Raw genomic sequence first — 23,940 nt, 5'->3', positions numbered from 1 at the left:
CACTTCACACAACAAAACCAGTTTTTGCTGCCCCACCTGCAGGTGAGTTGAAAACAATTTTTTAAATGTCATTATAGAAGTTCAAATTTGGAAAGAATAGAGAGAATGGGAGTGGGGAAAAAGACAATAACAATCATTTTGGATGTTTTTTAATCTTTTTTTCCCCTTACTGTGAGAATTAAAGCTATGTTGTACTAATTTTTAATGGCATTGGTCACAAAACCTAGAAACGATACAACTTTAATACTTCTGGGCATAAATGCCATCAATTAAAATGGAATTTTGTCACTCATTGTGAAAATATAAGAAAAATGTACCTGGCAGGACTAATATTCTTTTGGGGCTTAACATTATTCTGATAATTACATTACAGCTTTTTGCTCTTATTTTGGAGGTTTGAGCCACATAAACTGCAACAAAAATGAAAACACAAAGCATTGACAGTAAAAATAGAAATTAAAATTTAAAGCAAAAATGTAAAAATTAACATGGAATTAAGTAGGTACAGGTTAAAGTCGACATTGTTGACATGGAACCCCCACAGATGGCTGTCCAAACACTCAGGAGGCAGATGGGAAGAAGAAGAAGCTAATGTTTGAAAAGGCGTCGTATATTTGGAGATAATGGTGGCAGAGAGTGTAATTAGGAAACACTCAGAGGTTAAATCAACACACGTAGCAGTGGCAGCTCCTCTGCAGGTTTAACTTTCTTATACATGAAGTAAAACGATACCAACATTAAAGAGTTTACAACTACAGATGTGGAGAATTCATATCAATAAAAAGGTCAAGAATAATCAAATGTGTACTTATAATTATGGATAGGTTGATAATAAATTCTAAAATTAAACTTTTAAAGCATCAGAGCTATGAAACTTAACGAAAAAAAATGACTTAATAAAATTAAGGGGAGTGGGTAATATAATGGGGTTTTTTTCATAGCATTTAGCATGAAAAGCTCTTTTACCAAGTTACAAGGAAACCATTCATTTATTTCCTTTTTTCTTTTAATGGACAACCAATCATTTAAACAGTCAAAAAAACAATAAAAGAAAAATGTCTTTGGAGATGCATTAGTTGTCTTCTTTTTGTTAGTTTTCATTTATGCTGACTTGCTTTTTCAGAATTCCAGCAAAAAGCTTCTATGTGCTAAACAAACCCCCACAAAAATATCATGTTTGAATGTTTTTCAATTAATAAAGAATTTACAGGTGTAACTAAAGACAAGTTAAATGTACGTTTCATCTCAGAGTTTGTTTAACACAAACTTTACCTACACATTTGTCCTGATGTGTCATACATGTGTGCGCACCCCTGAGTGTGTTTTTCTTTTTGTGGCCACACAAAGATAAAAAAAAACAAGCTTCAAAGTTGCCATCAAATAGCATATTTGAGAATCTCACACTTGTACAAAGCGGCACAGAAACAGGGCTCCAAATCAAACACAGTGAGTCGGATAAGGAGAGCTTTGTTGACACAACCATCAGCCAGTCAAAGAAGGCGGTTCCTGCAGCCCCGCTGTCCACTCTGCTTAACGTCTGCCTGGTTACACAGGCAGCAGAGAAAACAAATATTTTTACAGCAAAAAGGAGAAGAATGTGTCCATAGTCATTTTTCACATCTGTCTGTTTTAGTAACTGGCTGAGCCTAAAGAAAATAGAAACCGCCACAGGAAGAAATGTCAGGATTTCTTTAATTAAAGGAAACACTTCACTAAAATGTCAAGAAGAATATTTCTTAAACGGCAAGTTCTAAACCTATCTTTCTGAATCTAAATATTGAACACAAGAGAAGTGTGTTAAAAAGGCAATTCTGTTTCAGGCTAATTTATTAAGATAAATCATATATTTAGACAGATTTAGATAGAATTCAGATTTAGATATGTTTAGACATTGTGTGAACATGTGCTATTTGCCGCTCTCATCTGTCCCCTTTTTCCAATATTTCCATTTCCACTGGACGCCTTTGCCTGCCTTCGCCTTGTTAATGTTTTTGATTCTCTTCACAGAAAAAACTGCACACACTAAACTCTAGATGAAAAACAAAAACATGGTTGGTCGGCTGTTTAAAGGTTGGACCCACATCTACCTAATACTCAAAAACATGACTTTAGAGAAGCTGTGAGGCTTGGACATAGCTGGTGATGAAACGGATGTTTGTTTGTGAACACTTGTAGGTGTTTGTGCATAAAAATGCTGAATGTCTGGGCTTGAAATAAAATCTGAAAGCCACTGTAAAGCTCTGTTAATACCAGCCTCAACAATGTGCATTGTAGCAACCACTTCCTATAAAAAGTCACGCCGAAACTTGTGTTTTGGGATTCAAACTCTTGCGTTCATGTATAACTACCGGTATGCACATTTTTCAGACCGTTTCAAAACACTTGACCAGGGACTCGGATTTGGTAGTGACAAATGAACAGCATCCCTTTTCATTCACAGAAGTCTCAACCAGTTGAAAATTGATCATGGAGGATAAATTAATAATTGCATTATAATTGAATTATGACACTGATTTACATATCGGTTTAGAGCTGTGAAAGAGAAAGCATGAAGTAAAATTCATGAGATTTGCTCTGCTTTGATATTTCCCACCAAGCCTCTTCCAACTGCAGGTGGTTGGCATGAGCTAGTAAACAGTAGAAAGAGACAAAGAAGAAGAAGCCCCTCCCTGCTTGTCCAGTGTGAACACTGTATGCTAAACGTGCATCACATGTGTGGTGTGAACATTGCTCTACCTGTTTCATTAACTCACAGTAAATCAACAAAAACAGAGCAACACAGTTTTACATGAGACGCTCTCTTTACTACTGACCTAAAGCAGATGAAGAACTGTTAACCCCGATACTGTTTACTACAAACAAACGAGAGACGTGTGACCTTAAAGGACTCCAGGCTCTACAAAGAAGCTACCCGGTTTAAAGATAGTCTTTGCAAATCTGCTATTAGGATTTAATTGTTTGGAAACAGGAAATGACTGCTGTGAATATCAGAATCCAGTGACCCTAAAGTGCAAATCACGTCAACAAATCGCTCAACACAAAAACACATTAAAGATCATTACCACAATAAACAAGGAAAACAAACAAAAGTAATTTATCAGAATTCAAAATGAGATGTAAAAAAAAAAAAGAAAGAAACAAAATTAGAAACCGGTAAAGGTAGTTACTATGGGACACCACTGATTGGACGATGACATCGTTGCCGGAACATCAAAGAAATATCTTCTGCTGGCCAAATAACTTCCTGATGATAAGGTGAACAATCGCCATTATCCAATAAGTGATGTTCCAAACTACCCACCTTTTTCGGTTTCTTAGTGTTTTTTTTTAAAAGTACATTTTTTATTCTGGAAATGATTTTATTTTTTTCGAAAAGTTCTTTTTATTTTGTTTCTTTTTTTTTTTTATTGCGTTTTATTGTGTTTTTTTTCTTTTCTTTTGAGTTTCTGGAAATTTTATTTTGATTTCTAAAATGTAATATTTGTTTTGGCTTTTTAACTGTTGTTGTGATCTTTAATATGTTTTTGCGTTGAGTGATTTGCACTTCAGGGCCACCGTACAAATACGTCCTAATGCTTCTGAGGATCCCTACATGTGATGAGAGGTTACAAATGGTTGTAAAGTGGACGTTATATCACTTAACGTCAAGCTTGACCTTCACACAATGTTTATTTTTAGTAAACAATCGTGTTTTAATCACCAAACACAAGTTGAGATAGGTTTCTTTAAAACATTTCAAACAGTGAATAGCAATCACTGCATTAACTATCAATAAAGTCTCTATTTTCTACATTTAGTGACGCATAAAATTGTCCGTCAGAAAATGTAACAACACATAACAGTCTTGACCATTAGTGGGCCGATGCAACAATTACATTTTCGGTTGGTGGCAAACAGAAAATAATCATCTTTTCTTTGATCAGCCTTGTTTGGGTTTAAAAAATTGCCGTCCACAGTCGATTTCCTGGATGCACACGAGTCATTATTGCACCTCCTTTTCAGCTTCATTTGCTGTGACGAGGAAATGCTGCACTTTCACTCTTTGGGAGACATTAATGACAGCTCATTATCCAGGCAGTCCATCAAATCAGTGACCTCACCCCCCCGTCTATCCATGCGTGCACTGTGAAATATCACAGAATGAGCTGCGGCTCTGGAAACACGCTGCATGAAGTCAGTGGCTGTGACAGACTAGGTTATCTAAAATCGCTGTTCCAGGACCACTAGATCATTTTCTAGTTCAGCCAGAATCATTTCCAAATGGATATTTGATTAAACAAATGTATCCCCCAAAAAAATGTATTCCTCCCTGAGGAAGTAATGTTTAGCTCCATCCATCTATTGTCACTTCTTTTCAATCACGTTAGAGGCTGCAGCTGTTCACAGCTGTCCTCAGGCAGCTGGACGGGTCACCAGTCTGCCACAGAGCCACACGGGACCCAGCTAAGGCGATAACTACCACGCTAACCATGAAGCCATTCTGCAGCGCCAGGCGTTTGAAACCCACTACTGCCATCTGCTGTGTGCCCGCTCTGACCTAGAAAATTTCTGTTGAATATGTGCTGACTAAACAGAAAAACAGCAGATCAAATCCATCCGTCCATTGATGCAGTTTGTATAGAAATTCATCCTTACTAAAAACAAGATTGCTGCTAGCAACACTCATCCATGCTATTCATAGCTGTAGAAACTCTCACCAGTGAGTGAGGACCAGTGTTGTGGTCTGACAAAACCACAACACTGGTCATGTAAAAAAATAAATTACACTTTTTGGAAATTAAGATGGTTTTCAAACCATTTGAAGAAATGAAAAAAATATTTGCAATATCTTCAATTTAATGAAATATGGATAGTATTACTTATGATACTTTGGGTAATTTGGTATGTTTTTGCCACAGCAATGGTAGTGTAAGAAGTAAAAATATTGACATGAATATTAAGAAATAAAAGCCTCATTTACCCACTGTCAGGCCAAGCTAAGCACAGCCTGAAATGCGCGTTTATGGAACTTGGCGTAAGAATTAACATTTTGTGCTGAGAAATGAGCATTCAGTGGAAACGTTTTAGAAGGAATTGATATCAAAATACTCATTTGTCCACACAAGATGCCAATTTGTTCCAACAAAATGTTAAGATGGTAATTTGTGGCTAAAAAATACTAATTTGAGGCAAAAAATATTAGTTTGAGGGAATAATTTGCCTTTTAAAACCTCTTTAAATGGGGATTTCTTAAAGCAAAAAAGGACTTCTATTGAATAAACAAATACCCTCAGATTTTAAATTCACTGCTTCTTTAAAAGCAACATAGGCTTAAAAAAAAGAAGCATTTATGAATTTCTTTGAATATTTTTATGAAGTCAAACATCAGCACAATTGGCGATTGAAATAATTTAATGGCACCAAAGGAAAAATAAAAAATTGGTATACCACACGTCTTTGGAGCCTCTGCCAGTTCAATATTTACATTCAAAAATGTTTTTGTTCATCACAAATATATATTGCCTACAACAAAGCTTTATGATGAAACTATTCATAGACAAAAACAGTTTATTCATCCCTGAAAGGCGTGTCATTAAAAAAAAAATGTAAAAAATAAAACAACAAAAAAACAACATATACACTGTGTGTGATACAATAAAGGTAAAAAGTGAGCAGGTTTGTCATGGAGTTTTCATGTACGAACATTTATCAAGTTCTTTTTTTTTTTTTTTTTAATTCCAGCATTCATAAAGCAGAAAGAAAGAGCAAAAAATACACTATAGTCTAGAGCTATAAGCAGTGATTATTATATCATTGCACCATAATTACTTCTAATACGATAACATACAAGTAAAACTGTAAATAGATGCAGCTCTGACCACTGATTGACGGACTGTTTGAAAACAGGAGTCCTCCAATCGCAGAGCTCCTAAGGTTTCCTGCGTCTGCAGATGAAGAAATTAAATATGAGAAACATTTCATTCTGCAAAACAAGGACCAACGGCACACAAGCGGAGACTTTTCACTCACTTTTGATACGCAAGACTTGTGCTGATTGCAGGAGGCTGATGAGAAGAAAAATAAAATATCAGGAATATTCTGTCAACTGTTATGTTTAAAAGCATGACAAATGTTTTATTTTCATGAATAGAACATCGTCAGAGACACGGTTTACATAAATGAGTCAATATTGTTGTATGAAAAGTTACTTTGTTTTCCAGGTCCTCAATTTGAGCAGGTCCCTCAGCAGATCCAGAGCGTCTCTTGCGACTAAAAAATGAAAAAAGATTTTATTAATTCTTGGAATAGAATAGAAGTCAGTTCTGTACAAAAGAGTTGTAGGGCCACAATAAAAAAAATAATTTCCAAGAAAAAGTTGTAAAATTATGACAAAAAAAGTCATAATTTTATAAGAATAAACTTGTAGGATTAAGTAAGGGAGTAACTATATTATGATAAAGTTATAGTTTCATAATTCATAAATTAAGGATTTACAATATCAAAGTCATAATTTTGTGAGGCAAAAGGCCGTTTAAAAAATATATAATTTTACAACTTTCCAGTTCTCTCCATTTCCTTCTGTTGCGTTTGTTTTTCTGTTTGTTTGCTCTTAAGCGAGTCGACCAGCTGAGGGGTGGAACAGCTGATGGAAAGGCGTTCATCTGGACAGCTGATTGTCAGGAGAAGCTGACGTGGATGAAAGAGGAAGACACGCTGCGTGAAGGGAGAGCTGATGTTGACTAGTAAAGACAATAAACTTATTAACCCTAACCAGTGGTCCTTCAATGGGTTGTGGTGTCCTGTTTTCCTTCAGTATCCTCTTCACTTATGTTTGATTGGTAACAATTGGGGGCTTGTCCGGGATTTGTTTGTTGATGTTGGTAAGTGTGTGCTGGTTTTTTCTATCTGTCTTTTCTCCCCGCCGTAGGCCTACAATTGCTTCAGCTTTTTCACAGCTTCCTCGGTTAGCGTTGGGGTGCACAGCTGAGTTGCTTAGTGGATCTTCCATGGGACACCCACTTGTTATTTTTCCTTTTTTATTGTTGGGGCGAAATCTGGGTGAAAATTTTCATTTCTCCGTTGGGGGGGGTAGGCGTACTGCAGTTCCTTTTCATGTTTTTGACTTTTTTTCTCTCATAATGTTAGGACTTTTATTTTATTTTTAATGATGGCTCTAATCCTTTGTTGTCGTTCTGACTCCAAATAAGAAGATTTATTCACTTTTGTACAGGAGCTCATATCTAAACAAATTCCAGATATTTAATATTATTTTTTAGCGTGTTCTAGCTATGAAAAATTCTTTAAGGATCACTAAACGTAAATTTCCATGAAAACATTTCGTGACAATAAAAGAATTTCTTGATGTTGAGCTTTAAAGCAAGTTTGGAAGAAAACCAAAAACTAGCTCATATTGCCATTGTACAGGTTATATATATGGTAATAAATCCATAACCTTCTACTCTACTTCTCAAACTAAGCCAAACATCAGAAGATCAAAGCATATGTCCTCTGCTTTTAATAAAACTAATTAAATTGATTGACTAAGTTACTACAAATAAAATCTCAATCATGGTGTTAAAGGGGCAGAGTTCCAAAAAAACAAACAAAAGGAAAATCATATGGACTCAATATGAACAAACATTTGGCTCATTTTTAATGTAAAAATTATTTGCATTTTCTACCTTAGTTTGCAAAAACTGTTTTCAAACCCAAAAGTTTGTTTTCAACATTGATAGATAATTTGATAGATAATGGAATCGTGTTTACAGGAAATGGAATGGTGAGCTGGAATCTAACTGATCCAGATGTTTGGCAGTGATGCCCGGCTTCAGAGCCGTTTTCCTGGAAAATCGACCACCATGTTGTCAAGCAGAAACGAGGCCAGTTTTTGTTTCATAACCACATATCATGGCTCAGCAAATGTTTAGCTTCAAAACCTCGTGTTGCCTTTTCTGGTGGTGTACCTGGGCGCCGTTGGACACTCCTGTTTTAATGTCTCGATGTCAGTGAACTGGACTGCTTGTCCTCCACCTCTGGTTTTAAAAACGTTGCCCTGTGAGACAAAATAGACAGTTTTGTCAAATATTATACACAAGGTAAAAAATGGTTAAAAGGGACACCCAAGAAAAATAATTAACAGCATTTTATCGAATTTCAAAAATCCATGCAGAGTTCAAATCAAAATGATTAGTTTTACCTTGATGAGTTTGGTTTCAATCTCCCCGTCAGAGGCAAGCTCTTGGTGTCTTAGCACATACTTGTGGCATTTCGACAGAGCTTTCTCGTTCGGGGTGGACACCTTGATTGAATTGGGAATGATTGGCTGCATTACAGTGTCTAGGTCCAAATTTGAAGACGGTTTGTGGTCTACCCATTTCTCCCCGCCTGCAGAGTGAGATCGCCTGTGCATTGGATGAACCGGAGGAACCGTCTGGTGACCCCAAAGTGAGAACACAAACCAGGACATTATTCACATGTGGCGCCATTTCAGTTGGTCAGCGTTAGTGTGGAAGGCGTGCGGGAAAACCCACTGGGGAGGGTTAGCTTGGGGTGAAAATAAGCGCAGTGCTGGTAGTCACTGAGATATGGAAATGTGTCTAAATACAAATACTTTGCTACAAATTGACGTCATATAGGAGATTTTCAAGAAGTCTCTTCACATGGAGACTTTATAGACTAGGACTGTCCAGTAATGCACTGTTATTATGGCCAAACACAGTTACTGACAACTAGCATGCAAAGGAGCACAGACACGTCAAAGAATGCAAACGACATGAAAGTTATTCCTATAAATAATAGTAGTAGGTTTAAGGGTTGTCATCTGGACTTAGTTCTTAAAGTTGGAAGACGTTTAACCTCTTATCCAAAAGGCTTTGTCAATTCTGAATTGACATGATTGACTATGATGGAATCAACCTGGATGAATGAGAGTCTTCATCGACTTATTCTTATAATCAAGAAAACCTTCCTAACAGCAGCTCCCAGACATAAATGCAGGTATAACTGTCAGATTATATTGTTATTTTTACACAAAGAAAATAAACTATTTATTGAGTGAGGAATATCTATAAAGAAATATGGAATGAAGCTTGAAAGTGCCTTGACATTATACACCAAGCAGACACTGGAAATAATGGTTTGTTAAAAGTCTCTCAAAAATTTCAACTTGCTCAATCTTGAGTTTAATAAATCTCTCATTAATCATTCTGGTTAAAGCAATTATAAAGAGCTATTAATAGGGGCGTAACGATTCATCGATTTCTATTTCTACGATCAAACCAGATCTATCTGTCTGAGGCAGAATCGAACCGACGTATATCATTAAAAAAATTTTCAAAATTAGATTAATTAAAAATCTAAATTGATATTGGAAAATACCATTTGGGTTGAGACATGGTAAGTTTATTTTACGATAAGATCCAACCACATCGATCTGTCTGGTTGTGAACAGATTTGCCATTAATTCTTGTTTACTTGTTTGTTTGTACACATATTTAAGTTACACTTACAGATCTTCCCAGAAATTCAAGGAATCTTGAAAACTTTACCTGCACTGTTTAGCACCAGGTATTTTTACCTCTGAGTCACACTGGTTGAAGCTTTGGCTAAAGATGTCATGGATTGATTTTGTGTCATTGAATGGGTCAAATCAGATTATTTAGAATGCAGCAATATCGATTATGAAATGGATCACAAATGATGACTATGAATCGAATCGTTAAAATGAATCGTTACACACCTAGTAATACCCCAAATGTCACAATCCCACTACTTGACTGCTCTAAGAGGTCATCATTATTATACAGTAGAGGCCAGACAATGGGTTAAAAAGGTAGTAACACTTTCAATGTAAATGTTTCAGTAAGCTACATGTATCTAGAGCAGGGGTCTGCAACCTGAGGCTCTGGAGTTCCATGCAGCTCCTTTATCTCTCTATTGTGAGTCTTTGAAGAAAGATTTGAAAAATTGTTAAATTTGTAGTTTTGGTTAATTTGTTTTAACCAATATTGCTTGGTCATAGTTTTATATACATGTCAGATAACTGAATAAAATGATGGTAAAATGTTTAATCTACTGTTAGAGTGGTTTATCATTAGAATAAGCTTATAACACATTCTGATCTTCAGCTGTTTCTGTTCAGGGCATAATTAATAGCATTTTCATGTAACCTATAGATTTTTTTAAGAGTTGGAAGGAATTCTACATATATGTTTTCATTTTTTATTGCAACATGAGAAAAGGGATGACTGTGCACCATATTGATAGAAAATGCCATGTTTGACTTGGTTTTCTTGTATTTTTTTTTAAATAAATGTGGTGGATCCTATTTTAAACAGGGTGTATTTTATTTTGAAAGGAACTTTTATGTGCTGCCGTCACAAATAATGTAATGAAAACACAACACTTTAAGAATTAAATTATTGTAAATATTTAAATAAATACAGTAATAAATAAGTGACTTAGTGGCCACAAAAACAATATAGTAAATATTCTAAACGGTAAAGTGGGACTTTCTGGCTCTCCCTGGGATTTGGTTTGAAGGAAAGCTCTTTTAGCGTTACAGGTAGCAGACCTGGGATCTAGGATCAGTCACCCTTAATTCAGTCGTGACCTTTAATCCAAACGTAATATGTTTCTATATATTTGTTAACATATGTGTTGGTATTTTTTATATATCTTCCTGAAATTACTTTAGATGAAAATGTTTGCTTTGTTTTGATTAAATGTGCCGAGCTGCTGCTGCTACATAAGGTGCTAGTATTTTTTTTAAATTAGGTCAGCTTTTGCAGTTTAAGAAGATGCTACTCATCTGTGAAAGGACAAGAACAAGCGGCTATAAGCACAAAGAAAGCCTTACAAAGCAAGCAGAGTGAAGGAAGGAGCACAATGAGACACAAACAAACACTGATCTACCACAGAACTCGTCCACTAAAAACATTACTGGTGCAGATCTAGAATGAAACTCATGATGCAAACTTGAATAGAACATCTACAGACTGGCGCACACACTAACCCTTGTGCCTGCCTCTATGTCTAATCCATAGACAATAGGGGTGGCAGGGGTGTCGGGGGCCCAGCGTTGGCCTCTCCTGCGACCCACACTGCTTGCGCTGTAGCATTGGGCAGGAGTCCTGCTGCTGCACTGGGGAGTCTCAGGCCTGCCTGAATCTAGGGGATACCTCTGCTCCCAGTCAGAGACACAGGAGGCAACTGAAGGAAAGGAGGAGGAGGTGGAGGGGGTGGATGCAGGGTAAGGCTCCTGAACTACTCTACATCTGGCTTGATTTTTGTGAGAAGGATTTTGGCTCGACTCCTGTGAAGTGATTGGGGAACAGGGCCAGTGATTGTTAGTTTCCAGATCGACATAAACACAAGATTAACAATCAGCAGAACACAAAAGTGCCCAGAAGATTATCACATTACATTATACCACAATTAGCTGCATGCAAACTTTGCACATTAAGAAAGAGGGACTGAGGGTGCACTGCTGAGATCTAAGGATCATGGGACGCATGGCTTACAGGGAGTGGTGACGGAGAAGCAGACCGCTTCTGCGCGTGGTTGCGATCTCTTTCTCTGGAGGGTCTCTCAGGCTTTTCCTGCCGCTCTGCTGGAGCGCCGCTGCTCTCGGTCACAATGGCTTTGAGCTGCTTCAGCTTTTCATCCTTTACCCACAGCTTATTCTGCAACTCCAGCTGCTTGGCGTTCACTCGCCTCTCCTATAAAGAAAGCATAAACCATATTTGCAGTGGTCTCCAATCCTGATCCTCTTGAACTACCGCCCTGCTCGTTTTGCAGCTAACCCTGCTTCAGTAATTATTGGTCACCTGGATCAGGTGTGTTCAGCCAATTAGAAACTGGGCTCTAGGGCTGCATGATATGAGGAAAACATGCGATATGCAATATTGGTGATTCATATTGCGATAACCATATAATTTGCGGTACATGAATAAAGAGCAAAAGCATCTTTCCAATTTCATTGCAACAGTTTAAAAATTATACTCCAAATGACCCTCGTCAACATATGAGGCAAACATCTAACATTATAGGGCTCCATCTGATCGGTCAACAACGTGAAGGGGTCCATCCGACTGGTCAATTGCATAAAGGGATTTATTTGATTCGTTAAATGCTTCAAGTTGCCATAAGATTGTTTTAACACATTTAAGGTAACCATTTATTGCAATTTTCGCTGTCTTTTGCGATATGCATATTGCACAGCTTGACACTGCGATAACGATAAATTTGCGGTATATTGTGCAGGCCTACAGACAAGCAGGGCGGTAGCTCCCACAGAACAGGATGGGAGACGTCGATTTAGACGTTAAATTTCAGCTAGTTTGAAGCAGCAGGCATTTGACGCACATTTAAGAACACGCTAAAAGCGGTTCCTTAGAACACACATTTTGCCCACGGTGTTCACACTGCACAAGAAGGGGTGCGCTTCATCTTTTTCTACTGTAGCGACCTGTAGCTTATTTCCCTGCTCTATTCCGATATACATAAGAATTGGTGTTACATGAACACAAAACGCAATACTAATTTCTCCTACATGATCCATTCTCAAAGTTGTCACTTCTGTAAATGGAAGAGGAAGCCATCCATACAACCTACAGAACCTGATTTGTCAAAGTTTAACCTGGTTTAACTTTCATTGTGCGTTCAAAGACCGCATGTTCTGTACATAGAGCCCGAGAACGGTCGTAAAAACCAGAGTAGTGATGCACGAGTTTTGAACGAGGAAGCCTGAAACACACTTTTACATAGACTTCTCATTGGAAGTGGTCGCTTGAACGCACGTTGCTGAGGATTTTATGAACGTAGCTTCAGAGAAATGATTTTGGCACCTCATAAATATTTTATTCCTCTATCACTGTCATGGCCACTGTGACTTTGTAAAAGGCTCAAACTTTACAAATGCTTTGAAATAGTGTTGCATGAGTGATCAGTTTTACGCACACACTCCTTCTCCCACTTGAGTTTGGTGTCAGTGACCACGCCTTGCATGCGCTGCTCCATGCGCCTCCTCTCTGCCAGCTCCCTCTGCAGCCTCTGCTCCCGGCTCTCCAGCTCCTGTTGAAGGGAGCGTTTATCCTGCTCGTACATCCCTGTCGTTTTCTGAAGGATATCGATCTAAGGAGAGAATCCCAAGTAAGAGTAAAGCAGAGAAATTCCAACCAAGCTAGAACAAATATTCTCGGAACTGTAAAGATTAGTTTGCATCTGTAGAGGACCTTGTATTCCAGCGTCTTAGATTTCTTTTCCAGCCGTTCGATCTCTGTCCTCTGGTTGAGAATGACTTTGTCTTTCTCGTTTAGCTTGCTTTGTTGGTCATGGAGGAAAGTCTCCTTTGCACCCAGCTGACTGTTAAACTGTTGCAGCATGGACTGCAGTGTATTGGCTGAAAAAAACAAAAGTTAAATGTTATCTATCTGTCCAGTTTATACACAAATAAAAGTGTCTTCAGGTACTTGTGGCAAAGAAAAACTGGTTTGTACCGGTTTGATTGAACTGCTCCTTCATCATTTGACGGATATGTTGCCGTCTTTCCAAGACTTCGATCAGGCGGGGAAGCATCTGATCATCGGTGGGATCCACCAGCTCGCACGGAGGCAGAGCTGGGAGGCTTTCTATGAGCTGGTTCAGCAAACCTGGGTCGTCTGTGTTTCCGAATGGTCATAGAAAAGAATAACAAAGTAAATACTGAGTCCATGTTCCTGTTACACCTCTGAACTCAACATTTACAGTACAGAACAAAAGTTTGGACTCTCCTTCCCATTCATTTGAATGAGAAGGTGTGTCCTAACTTTTGGTCTGTACTGTATGATCACAGCACAATTATTTCAGCCAAACTTCACCCAACCTAAACCTAACCTAAATCCTTTGAGCTGTGCATGTGACATTGTCCTAACATCCCTGACATGAACAGTCTGAGCTCAGCAGAACACTACGGGGGGGGGGGGGGGGGGGGGGGGGGGGGGGGGGGGGGGGGGGGGCATACCTGGATTAACTGGACCTCCCCTCTCTGCCAGCCGTCGGGACAGCTCATCTTTGAACGCCTGGTTTTTGTGTCTGCGCCCGGCTGGAAGGCTATAGATTGCTCGATCTACTGGCCGAGCCACCTCCACTTCTTGGGTCATTTCTGCAAAGCGCATCACCAGCTGCAACACAAACAATGACACCCAACTTGCAGCCAAACCAGACTAAGCATTTCTGCTCTGCTACGCTGGAGCGGCTCTTTTCTGATTGGAATGTAGGCAGTTTGATTGCTGGGGTTAACCGCGTAAAGGTGTCTTTAGGAAACACAGAATCAAAAAGGCTAGATAAAAACAGTTTTTACAGAATTCAAATTATGAACACAATTAAAAAGTGTAGCATGTATAGGTACATAAGTACAAAAATAATAACCCAAATAATTTTGAAAAACAGTGAGTTTTTCGTTACCTGCATGAAAAAAACAGAAGTAAAAATCCCTCAGAAAGCATTTACAGGTAAAACTCTTAAACCCTTTTCTGTTTTTTCATGAGTTCATATGGAACAGGTTTTTTCCCCCTCAGTTTTTTAAGGAATCATTTACACACCATGAAAAAGTTGAAGTTGAGTTTTGAAAAACATATTTAAATTACTTGAAATGATAGGAGTTACTTTAATCAGCTGTCAACATTTATTATTTTAAATTAAACCATGTCCACAAACATGTTTGAATGGGGCTCAAAAGAGCGATAAATAAATAAAAGAAACTACAGCTAAACGTCGTCTCTGTAATGGATTTATAATCAAAGTTATACAAACAAAAGTATATGTTAGATATGGAAAAAGATTTTAGAATTTGATAACTTTAGGACAGCAGGAACTCTTATCAAACAAATCAAATGTGAATCATCAGAGAGAATCAAAAATAATTAACCGGCAAATATGAAATAATAAAATAAGACCTTTTCATAATAGATGGCTGATAGATGTTTAACAAAAGTATTTTGTCTCACCGCAGATTCTTCATAGTCATCTGCATTTGGGTTGACGCACACAATCATCCTGACTTTTCCCTCCCCATCAAAGTAGTTTTTAAACAGATGTGTGACTTTAGAGTCTCTGTATGGAACCATCTGAAAAAAAAAAAAAAAAAAAAGTTTTGTTGAGATCATCTTCATGGAAAATGAAGGTGGAACATTTAATAATTAATATGAACCTTGTTAGTTCCACACATCTGGTTCTCACGCAGGACCTCCATACATGTGCGCAGCGTCATTAGGGACTGATTAATGTTACCTGTAAACAACACATAAATAAATCTGTTTGAAATACCACATAAGTAGATAATATGTGAGGCCAAGCCAAAAACAGGTGAACCAACCTGCTTCACGGAGACGGCTCCCCTCTGCTCTGGTTCTGCTGGTGCGTTCACTGCCCGCCAGGTCAACCAGACACAGCTGACTCACGTTCACCTGGTTTTTGTCCTGTTTAAACAGACAACTGTCAGGCCTTTTTATGTTTATATTTTTACAGATCAACTGTTGTCATTTAGATTTAGCCAGCAAAGTATTTGTGAAATATTTTATAATGACATAACAAAACTTTTACCTATTTTATCTAGCTGTAAATTTAAATCGACTTCTGTGCAACACTTTTTAATACAACAATTTCATTTAAACCGTTTAAATTAATTATATTTGAATATTGCGTCCATCTAGAGTTAATAAATGTAATTTGAAGGCTTCATAACACCACGAATCAAATGGAAGATGTTACTTGCTAAAGAACCGTGCTTCGTGTTTAGTTTAGAAAACATCTATAAATGCAGAAAATAACGTCAAAACGAAACAACACGAAGGTAAAATAATAAAACATTCTTAAGAATAATAGAAAAGGCCTCATTACTGGTATATAAATTTATTAATAAATGAATAATCACAAAAAATTGAAGAGTTTGAGGCACATTTAGTAAACAATAATTTGTTTAATTAGGATTTCCACTTGAGTTATTTTTCATTTTAAAGTAATTTTTTGTAAAGTTTTTGATTTTCCAACTTATTGCTATAAGCCTGTTAGCACAATGGATAAAAATAATTCTTAGCCCTAAAGAAAATTATATTTCAATGAAAAAATAAAAATTATTTTGCCTTGATGTGCCAAACAAATGAAGATACAACTTGTACAGTATTGTTTTTGTTTAAATATATTTAAGGCATTTTAGGATGTTCTCAATCAAATCAAATCAAGCTTTATTTACATAAATAAAAAAAGCACTATTCATGCTCGGAGCTGTTTAAAGCGCTTGAATTTTTAAGCCCGACATGTTATTAAATAAATAAACAATATTCATACTGAAGCACGCATTTCACCTGCAGTATATGATCTCCATCAGCATCAAGTGGTGCTTGAACCAACTTGACGGTGAACACGCTGTGAGAGCGGCTGGATTCCCGGTTAAGCTGAGTGTTTGCGATCCGTCTCTTCTTTTGTCCTGGTAAAACATCCCAGGAGAACAGTAGAGTTACGTTCACATCACAACAGCTCGTTTAGGAACTTTTGCTTGATTTTACAGCAGCATCTGAAAGCTCAAAGGTCTTATTTTAAAGTCTAGCAGATGTTTAGTGTTTTGAGTATTTTAGTTTTCATTAAAAAAAAGTTACAAAAGCTATAAAACCACAGCGTAAACACTTTTTAAAAGTTTTTTATTTCAAAAATAAAAAGGAGAATAAAAGACCAACCTTTCCAAAAGATTTCAAAAGCCTCTTCTGTAGATTTCACTTCAACTTCTGTGCAGCCGGCAACATACATGTTATGGTTCTGATCTTCACGGAGAACCTTGGACTGAGGTGGTCTAAAAAAAAAAAAAACACACACTTATGAGGAAACAGCACAAATTGCAGCAAAGGTTTACTGGCTTAGTGATAAAAGCACTTAAAGCTAAATGAAGCATTAGTACAGGTAAAACGAGATCTGGGGGGGGGGGGGGGGGGGGGGGGGGGGGGGGGTCATACAGTACATGCACGCTGGGTTTGAACAGAAACAACTCATGAGCCATTCAGGGACATCACTTTGTTTTCATCTTCATGTTACAGAGCACAGCCAACAAGATGTCTCAAAGCTGGGTATGCAGCACCATTATCATTAACAAGTTCAGCGTTGCTGGGATGGAACAAGACTATTGACTCGTACCAAACAGCAGGAACAGCCAAGACGAGGCTGTGAATAAACACAAGGTCTAATGCTATTTCACTGGGGACATACGTGAACTCTTTGTTGCGTATTGGCGTGCCTCCATCAAGCCACCTACCAAAAGTTGACAACTCGTCAACAAAATGTAGACTTACTGTGTCACAACAACTGTAATACACAGCTTTTATCAAACTGCACACATCAACCATCACAAGCATGATATTTCCTAAAACAAATCTCGTGCAAATAACCTTTCAAACTGACACAAAAAAAAGCATGCACTTGTCCTACTTTGGTCTTATTGGATCAAAAGGAGCATCTTCAAGAAGATCATAGATGTAGTTGTTGTAGATCTCGATGTAGGACACAAATACGCTGAAACAGCAGTCTTCGTCCACACTCTCAGATTTGCATGCCTCATCTGGACTGATCATATCTGCAAACTCTGGGTCAGCCTTTTGCCTGAAAAAGCAAAAGTCTTATCAACTTTCTGAATCCGTTTCAACTGTTTTAACTAAAACACATTTAGATTGTAAAAGGAGAAAAGCATGGTTCATTTGTACCTGGATGATGGCGTTTTGGGCACCGACTGCTGACTATCACGCTTCTGTCGCTCAAGGAGAGCATCAACTTGACTCTGGATTTCCATTCCATTTTTGTCATCTGGCTTGAAGACCTGATGAAAATTTGAAGCAAATTGCAGAAGTCACAAATGTACCTAAACATGTAAAAGACAGGTAGACAAATTCCTGAGGTGGATCAACACCCGCAAGGCGACAGGTCCGGACAACATTCCTGGACGAGAACTAAGAGCATGTGCTAACGAGCTGAAAGACGTTATCACCTCGATATTCAACCTCTCCGTCAGCCAGAGAGCCGTCCCCTCCTGCTTCAAGACCACAACCATTGTTCCCCTCCCCAAGAAGAGCCCTCCCACCTGCCTGAATGACCACAGACCAGTAGCACTCACTCCGATCATTATGAAGTGCTTTGAGAGAGTGATGCTGACCCACATTCAGAGGAGCATCCCAGACACACTAGACCCCCTGCAGTACGCATACAGGCCCAACAAGTCCACCTCGGATGCCTTTGCCGCAGCACTGTACACCTCCCTCTCACACCTGGAGAATACAGACTCCTACATCAGGATGCTCTTTATTGACTACAGTTCTGCATTCAACATGGTCGTTCCCCACAAACTGTTCTCCCTTGGAATACACCCCCATCATCTGTGACTAGCTCCTGGACTTTCTGACTGGCAGGCCTCAGTCTGTCAGAATAGGGAACAGGACTTCAGCCAGCATCATCACAGACATAGGCACACCACAGGGTTGTGTTCTCAGCCCCATCCTCTACACCCTGTTCACCCATGACTGTGTGGCCTCTCATAAGGGCAATATCATCCTGAAGTTTGCTGACGACACCGCTGTGATAGGACGCATCACTGGCGGGGACAAAGCAGCCTTCAGGAGGGAGGTGGCCAGTCTGGTGACATGGTGTGAGGACAACAACCTCACCCTCAACACAGACAAGACAAAGGAGATGATAGTGGACATGAGGAAAGAGAGAAGGAACCCTCATCAGCCGCTTCTTATCCAGGATCTGGAAGTGGAGAGGATGAGCAGCTTTAAATATCTGGGGGTCCACCTCAGCCAGGACCTCACCTGGACACTAAATACGTCACAGCTGGTGAAGAAAGCTCATCAGCGGCTGTACTTTCTGAGGAGGCTGAGGAGGTTCGGCATGTCCCCAAAGATCCTCAGCAACTTCTACAGCTGCATGGTTGAGTCCATTCTGACCAAATGCATCACAGTCTGGTACAGCAGCTCTTCTGCCATGGACCGCAAACGCCTGCAGAGAGTGGTGAAGACTGCGTCCAAGATCATCAGGACTCCTCTCCCCTCGCTGCAGAGCATCTACAAACGCAGGGTCTGCAGGAGAGCTGCCTCCATCATCAAGGACCCCACCCACCCGCAACGAGGACTGTTCACTCTCCTCCCCTCAGGACGGAGGTACAGGAGTGTTAAGTGCAGGACCACCAGACTCAAGAACTCTTTCTTTCCCTCTGCCATCAGACTCCTTAACAGCTGACAGGAGTCTGAAACAACAAACTGCACCTTTGCACATCCTCATTGTTCGCTACTGTTATCATCACTTTTGCACATTTGCACTTTAAGAATTGCCACTCGACATCTTGTGTTTTTGTGTGTATGTTGTGTGTGAATTGTTTCTGTTTCCTCGATACTTTTTGGCATTCAGAGCAGACAGCAAAGAAAAAATTTCATTGTGCAGGGAAACCCGTTTCTTTACTGTGCATATGATAATAAACCCTTTGAATCCTGAATGATGAATTTAGAAAAAACGGATGCAGGTCTTACATATCTTTTGGCCTGAAAAGGGCCGATGCTGTTGAAGAGCATGTCCAAAGAACGCGGGAGAAGGCCGCCTTCTCCTGGAGAGCCCGTCATGGTGAAGGTTTTACCACTTCCAGTGACGCCATATGTAAACAACAAACCTGTGGATTTTGTTTAAATTTAACTGAATTTTTCTGAAATATTTAAGTTACAGACATCCTGTTATCTTTCTCTGGACAAAATGTTATTTATACAACACCTAAACTCTACTGACTACAACTAGTGCTGCTTCCTTTCCATTAAAAAGGGCAGGTTTACCTGCCAATGGCTCAGTTTTCCAATCTGACAAACAACTTAATATTTACGATACACATCTGTTTTTAAGCACAAAAACTATCAAATATAAGGCTTAAAAGTCTTAAACTCACCATTTTTACAGTGAATGAGGTCGTTTACCAACGGCTTAGCAACATCCTGAAAGAGCTCCATTTGGGTTGTATTAACTCCAAACACTTTTTTAAAAGAGTATTGTGTCTGGAAAAGAAGTACAGAAAAATACAAATGGATTTCATGTTTTTACTTTGCCTCTGCACCATATCTATAACCAATGTTGATTGTGAGCAGAAGGAGGTAAGCAGTGGCTAAAATAGAGTCAGGCCCTTTTAGAACTACAATGTTCTAATAATGTTCCCTTTGGATTATTTTGATGTGGAAAAACAACAGTGGGCTGAACTTGGGAAGCTAAAATGTGAATGGATTTGTCATTACGGTAATTCTTGTTTACTTGTTTTGTTTGTACACATATTTAATTTACACTTTATTTTCCCAGAAATCTGGAAAACTTCAACTGCTCTGTTCAGTACCAGGTATTTATCTCTGAATCACACTGGTTGAAGTTTTGGTTAAAAATGTCCTGGATCCACATTAGGTTAGTGAATAATCAACCACAAATTATGATTTGAATCGAATCATTAAAATAAATTGTTACATCCTCAATGAATATTTCCCAATCCACAAATTTAACTCATTCAATAAGACAGCAAACGTTTAACAATACCTTTGCAGTATTGAAATCAAAATAAAATAGGGATTTGATGACAATTAGTGTCATGTTTCACAAAACTTTTGATGGTGATGCTCTTACCTCTTTATATTCTCCATTGCGGTTGGCTTTGAGTCCATCGGGGGCGTGCAGCTGAATAGTCGTGCTGCTGATCATCTCAATACAGCATTCCTCATCTTCTGAAATGAGTGGACGAATCCGACAATAAACCTGTAGACAGCAAGGTCCAAATTAGTTTTAGGCAAATGAAAACATACTTATCGGTGTGAAACTTTCTGATTTAAAGCCCCAAGTCAATCATCTTTTGATCTATTTTCAAATCATTCCCAGTGGTCTTTTATTTATAATTAAGCAATTTACTAGCAAAAATTAAAAACTTTAAAATAAAAAACTCTCATTTTCTAAGACATAGTTTCTACTGAGCAACAGAAGCTCATCAGAAATTTGCCTCTGACTTTGTGCGAGCTAATAGCCCCTCACAACTCCAACCTAATATTAGCAATGCAACAGAAATGGCGAGCAATATTGGAACTTCCCAACCGTACAGTTTTGAGCCGGATGCCAGCTGGAACGAGGAAAACAAAGACATTTGTGGATCTATTTGCCTACAAGTGAATGTAACAGAATAGAGCAGAGCAGAGCAGGGTGGCCCACCCATTGTAGCTTCTACGTCACAGCTACAAGCTTCATAAAATTGTTTTTTTTTTCTTTGTTTGTCCCTGATTTACAATGATTTGAATAAAGAAATACTCAGAAATGCAGTTTTATCTTACGTTTCTTGATATATGTCCTCCATCATGAGAAAAATGCTACAAGAACATGTTAAAAACACAATTTTCATCAGTACTAGAGTTGTAATTCCATGCAATGATCAATTAGTTTAATATTAAACTTGACTTTCTGTTTAGAAAAAAAAAATCTGACAAGTTCAAGAAACTGCATACTTTTTGGGGATGCAAACACATTAAAATCCAAATAAAGTGTAATTTTTAAATTTGTCAGTTGAATTTACATTTGTCAATGTCAGTGGTTCCACGTCATTCAAGTGTGAGAATGACTCGAGCAAAAGACTTACTCCAACAGGGTCTCTTTCTGTGTTTGATGGCTTCTTTTGGCCGGGCCTCCGGGGAGTCCTCCCTTTGCTGCGACACACAGTGATGATACAGTCAACATTAGGTGTATGGAAATCCACATCTTTTTGACGAGTCTAAAGTCAGATACATCAATTCAACATTTCTTTTCTTACTCGTCATTAACTATGAGTGCTAAACCTTTAGCTAAGTTGCTAATGGCTAGCTCATGTGACATTTTTCCGTCAAAATAAACTCCAATAACAGCAAATAGACGTTCACGTCACAGACAGCTTGGTTACCATTTGAGTAGCGTGTATTTTCACATTTATTAGACAGTTTAGGAGGTGAGTTTATTGAGTTCACAAAGTTTTTAGGGCGAGAAAAGTCAATTGCTAAACAAACAACAGCGTAAGCTAACGTTCTTCTGTTCCCTTCCGGACTTCCAGGAATCACATATTCAAAGTTTATTTCGATAAACAAATATAAAAGTCGGCGTAAGAAATAAACAGTTAAAATGCCAGTAACGTCTTTCGTAGCTATGATCAAGTGGAGTGACACTGACCTTGTTTTCTGCATTGTTTATGTTACCGGTGCACTCTCAACTGCTCCACAGAGACGCCTCTTCTCGATTTGAAAATTCCCTCTTGTGAATCGTTGCTGCGTCACAAAAGTTATTCGACCAATCACGATAGAAGGTGAGTCAGCGGAAGTCCCGCCTTCATTTCCGGTTCACCTAGTCCATTCAAACCCATCTGTAAAACAGTTTTATGAAGGGATAAAACGGGTCTAGTCCTGTTTTAAAATGTTCACAAAGTTTTTTTTCTTACGTATTTAGAACAAGAAAAAAATGGTTTCAATTATTTTATAGCAATAGTGTAATTTAGGCTGACGTGCAGATTGTGCAGATAATTCTGTGGACAAATCCAATTTGTTTCTGCGGCGGTTTGTCACATTCTGTTACATGCTCTGTTACTCTATATTTTTTGCAGGCCTACATCCACACAGTTTTATTTCATACTACCAGAATGGGCTAATCAAATCATTTGAAAATTTGAATGAATTATATTAACTCAATATTCTACAAATATTATCAACCACATCAATAATGTGCGTAAAAACAAAATATATGCAGGTCTAGTTCAAAACCTAACAAACACCATATATTGAAATTTATTACATTTAGTTCTAATTTCACATATTTATAGAAAAGTTAAAAGGGAGGTAAAACTCAAATTATCTGCTTAACTGGCCTTATTTTTTTCTTGCAATAATGTAACAGTTTTTAATAAAACCTTGTTTTATTGTTTTCAAAAAAAAAAAAATTTTAGTTGGACCTTTAACATTATTTGTCATCAGTGACTAAAACTGTCTTTATCAAATTTACATTTATTTATGGTTTTTTTTTTTTTTTTTTGGGGGGGGGGGATGCTCATTAACCTTATTAAAAGGAAACTCAATCTACTGTGTCTTTGAACACGGAGAATCAATACATGGGGTTTCCTTTGTGTTTTACATGTAACATCAGTTTTAAATGTGACCTCATTTGTTGTTACCTCTTCTAAAAGAATTCACATAGTTGTAATGAATTAATTTGTTTTCCAAAGGTTCAGCTAAGGTGTTTGTTTGGCTCACACTTGTTTAAGTCCATTGAAGTTGCTGATATTGAGTTTATTGGTAATGTCTAGGCAGAGAAGTTGCTGACTTAACAAGGAGAATGCTGTGAGATATTCTGTATGTGTGGAATAACAGGTAAAATTTGGAAATTCAGAAGACAGCACTAGATTGCATATTTGCCAGAAGGGGTGTAGCTGTCGGAGAAATTCTAAACCTGTGACTTAGACAGTAAACTTGTTATATTTCCTGTGGTGTTCAATATTAGAGTGTGTGTGAATTATAGATTTAACAGTTAAAAATCAATGAAAAGGTGTGACGCCAAGAACAGCGGACAGCGGTGCACTTAGCCAAAGCCAGAACTGTAATATTTGTGAGATGCACCTATTGGGGAATTATAGGTTCTGGGTTTCTGCATTCACAACTCATAGGAGCTGTTTCATTCTGTAACCTCAATGCAAAAGTATATTTTGTTATGAAAACATAAAGGATCAAATTATAAGTGTCTATTATAGTGGTTGGTTATTCCTGTGTGCTGAATAATCACTACTTTTATACTGCACCATGTTATCTCCTGCTAACATAATTATTACAATTGAGCTGCACATTGTTGGGAAATCCAATGCGTGCAGGCAAACATTGTATTGCCGCTGTTTTAAACATATCAAAAACTACAAAAACACAAATCGAACAAAAA

At 38.1% G+C, this 23,940-nt stretch overlaps 1 protein-coding gene across 4 annotated transcripts; it reads right to left on the bottom strand.

Annotated features, from left to right (window-relative positions):
- Positions 1–5,373: 5,373 nt before the first annotated feature.
- kif23 (kinesin family member 23) lies at positions 5,374–22,297 on the bottom strand. Of its 4 annotated transcripts, XM_023952972.1 has the most exons (23): positions 22,195–22,297; positions 21,635–21,701; positions 20,641–20,769; positions 19,925–20,030; positions 19,521–19,657; positions 17,706–17,818; positions 17,434–17,604; positions 16,692–16,804; positions 16,323–16,444; positions 15,335–15,437; positions 15,170–15,249; positions 14,967–15,086; positions 13,982–14,141; positions 13,479–13,640; positions 13,215–13,381; positions 12,940–13,113; positions 11,502–11,699; positions 10,994–11,293; positions 8,177–8,410; positions 7,944–8,032; positions 6,189–6,249; positions 6,010–6,044; positions 5,374–5,924 (listed from the first exon to the last, which is right to left on the bottom strand). In XM_023952972.1, exons 1-23 carry the CDS (start codon positions 22,206–22,208, stop codon positions 5,909–5,911), a joined length of 2,871 nt encoding a protein of 956 aa, XP_023808740.1. In that variant the 5' UTR covers positions 22,209–22,297; the 3' UTR covers positions 5,374–5,908. The 4 variants fall into 4 exon arrangements, with proteins under 4 accessions (XP_023808740.1, XP_023808747.1, XP_023808749.1 ...); XM_023952979.1 differs by lacking the exon at positions 8,177–8,410; XM_023952981.1 differs by lacking the exon at positions 10,994–11,293.
- Between the last annotated feature and the right edge of the window lie 1,643 nt (positions 22,298–23,940).

This window comes from Oryzias latipes, chromosome 3, assembly GCF_002234675.1.
Source record: "Oryzias latipes chromosome 3, ASM223467v1".
In the NCBI taxonomy this organism is placed as follows: domain Eukaryota; kingdom Metazoa; phylum Chordata; class Actinopteri; order Beloniformes; family Adrianichthyidae; genus Oryzias; species Oryzias latipes.
The sequence above is the reverse complement of the archived record's forward strand: the minus strand, read 5'-3'. Positions and strand labels throughout refer to the sequence as shown.

Bases quoted from the DNA above. Each gene is read 5' to 3' on its own strand.
- kif23 (XM_023952972.1), bottom strand. The intron at 14,142-14,966 runs GTGAGACAAAAT...TTTGTGTTGCAG, and splicing joins ATGACTATGAAGAATCTGCG to CTGGTGATGCGCTTTGCAGA. The intron at 8,411-10,993 runs GTTAGTGTGTGC...TGGGGTCACCAG, and splicing joins ACATAGAGGCAGGCACAAGG to ACGGTTCCTCCGGTTCATCC.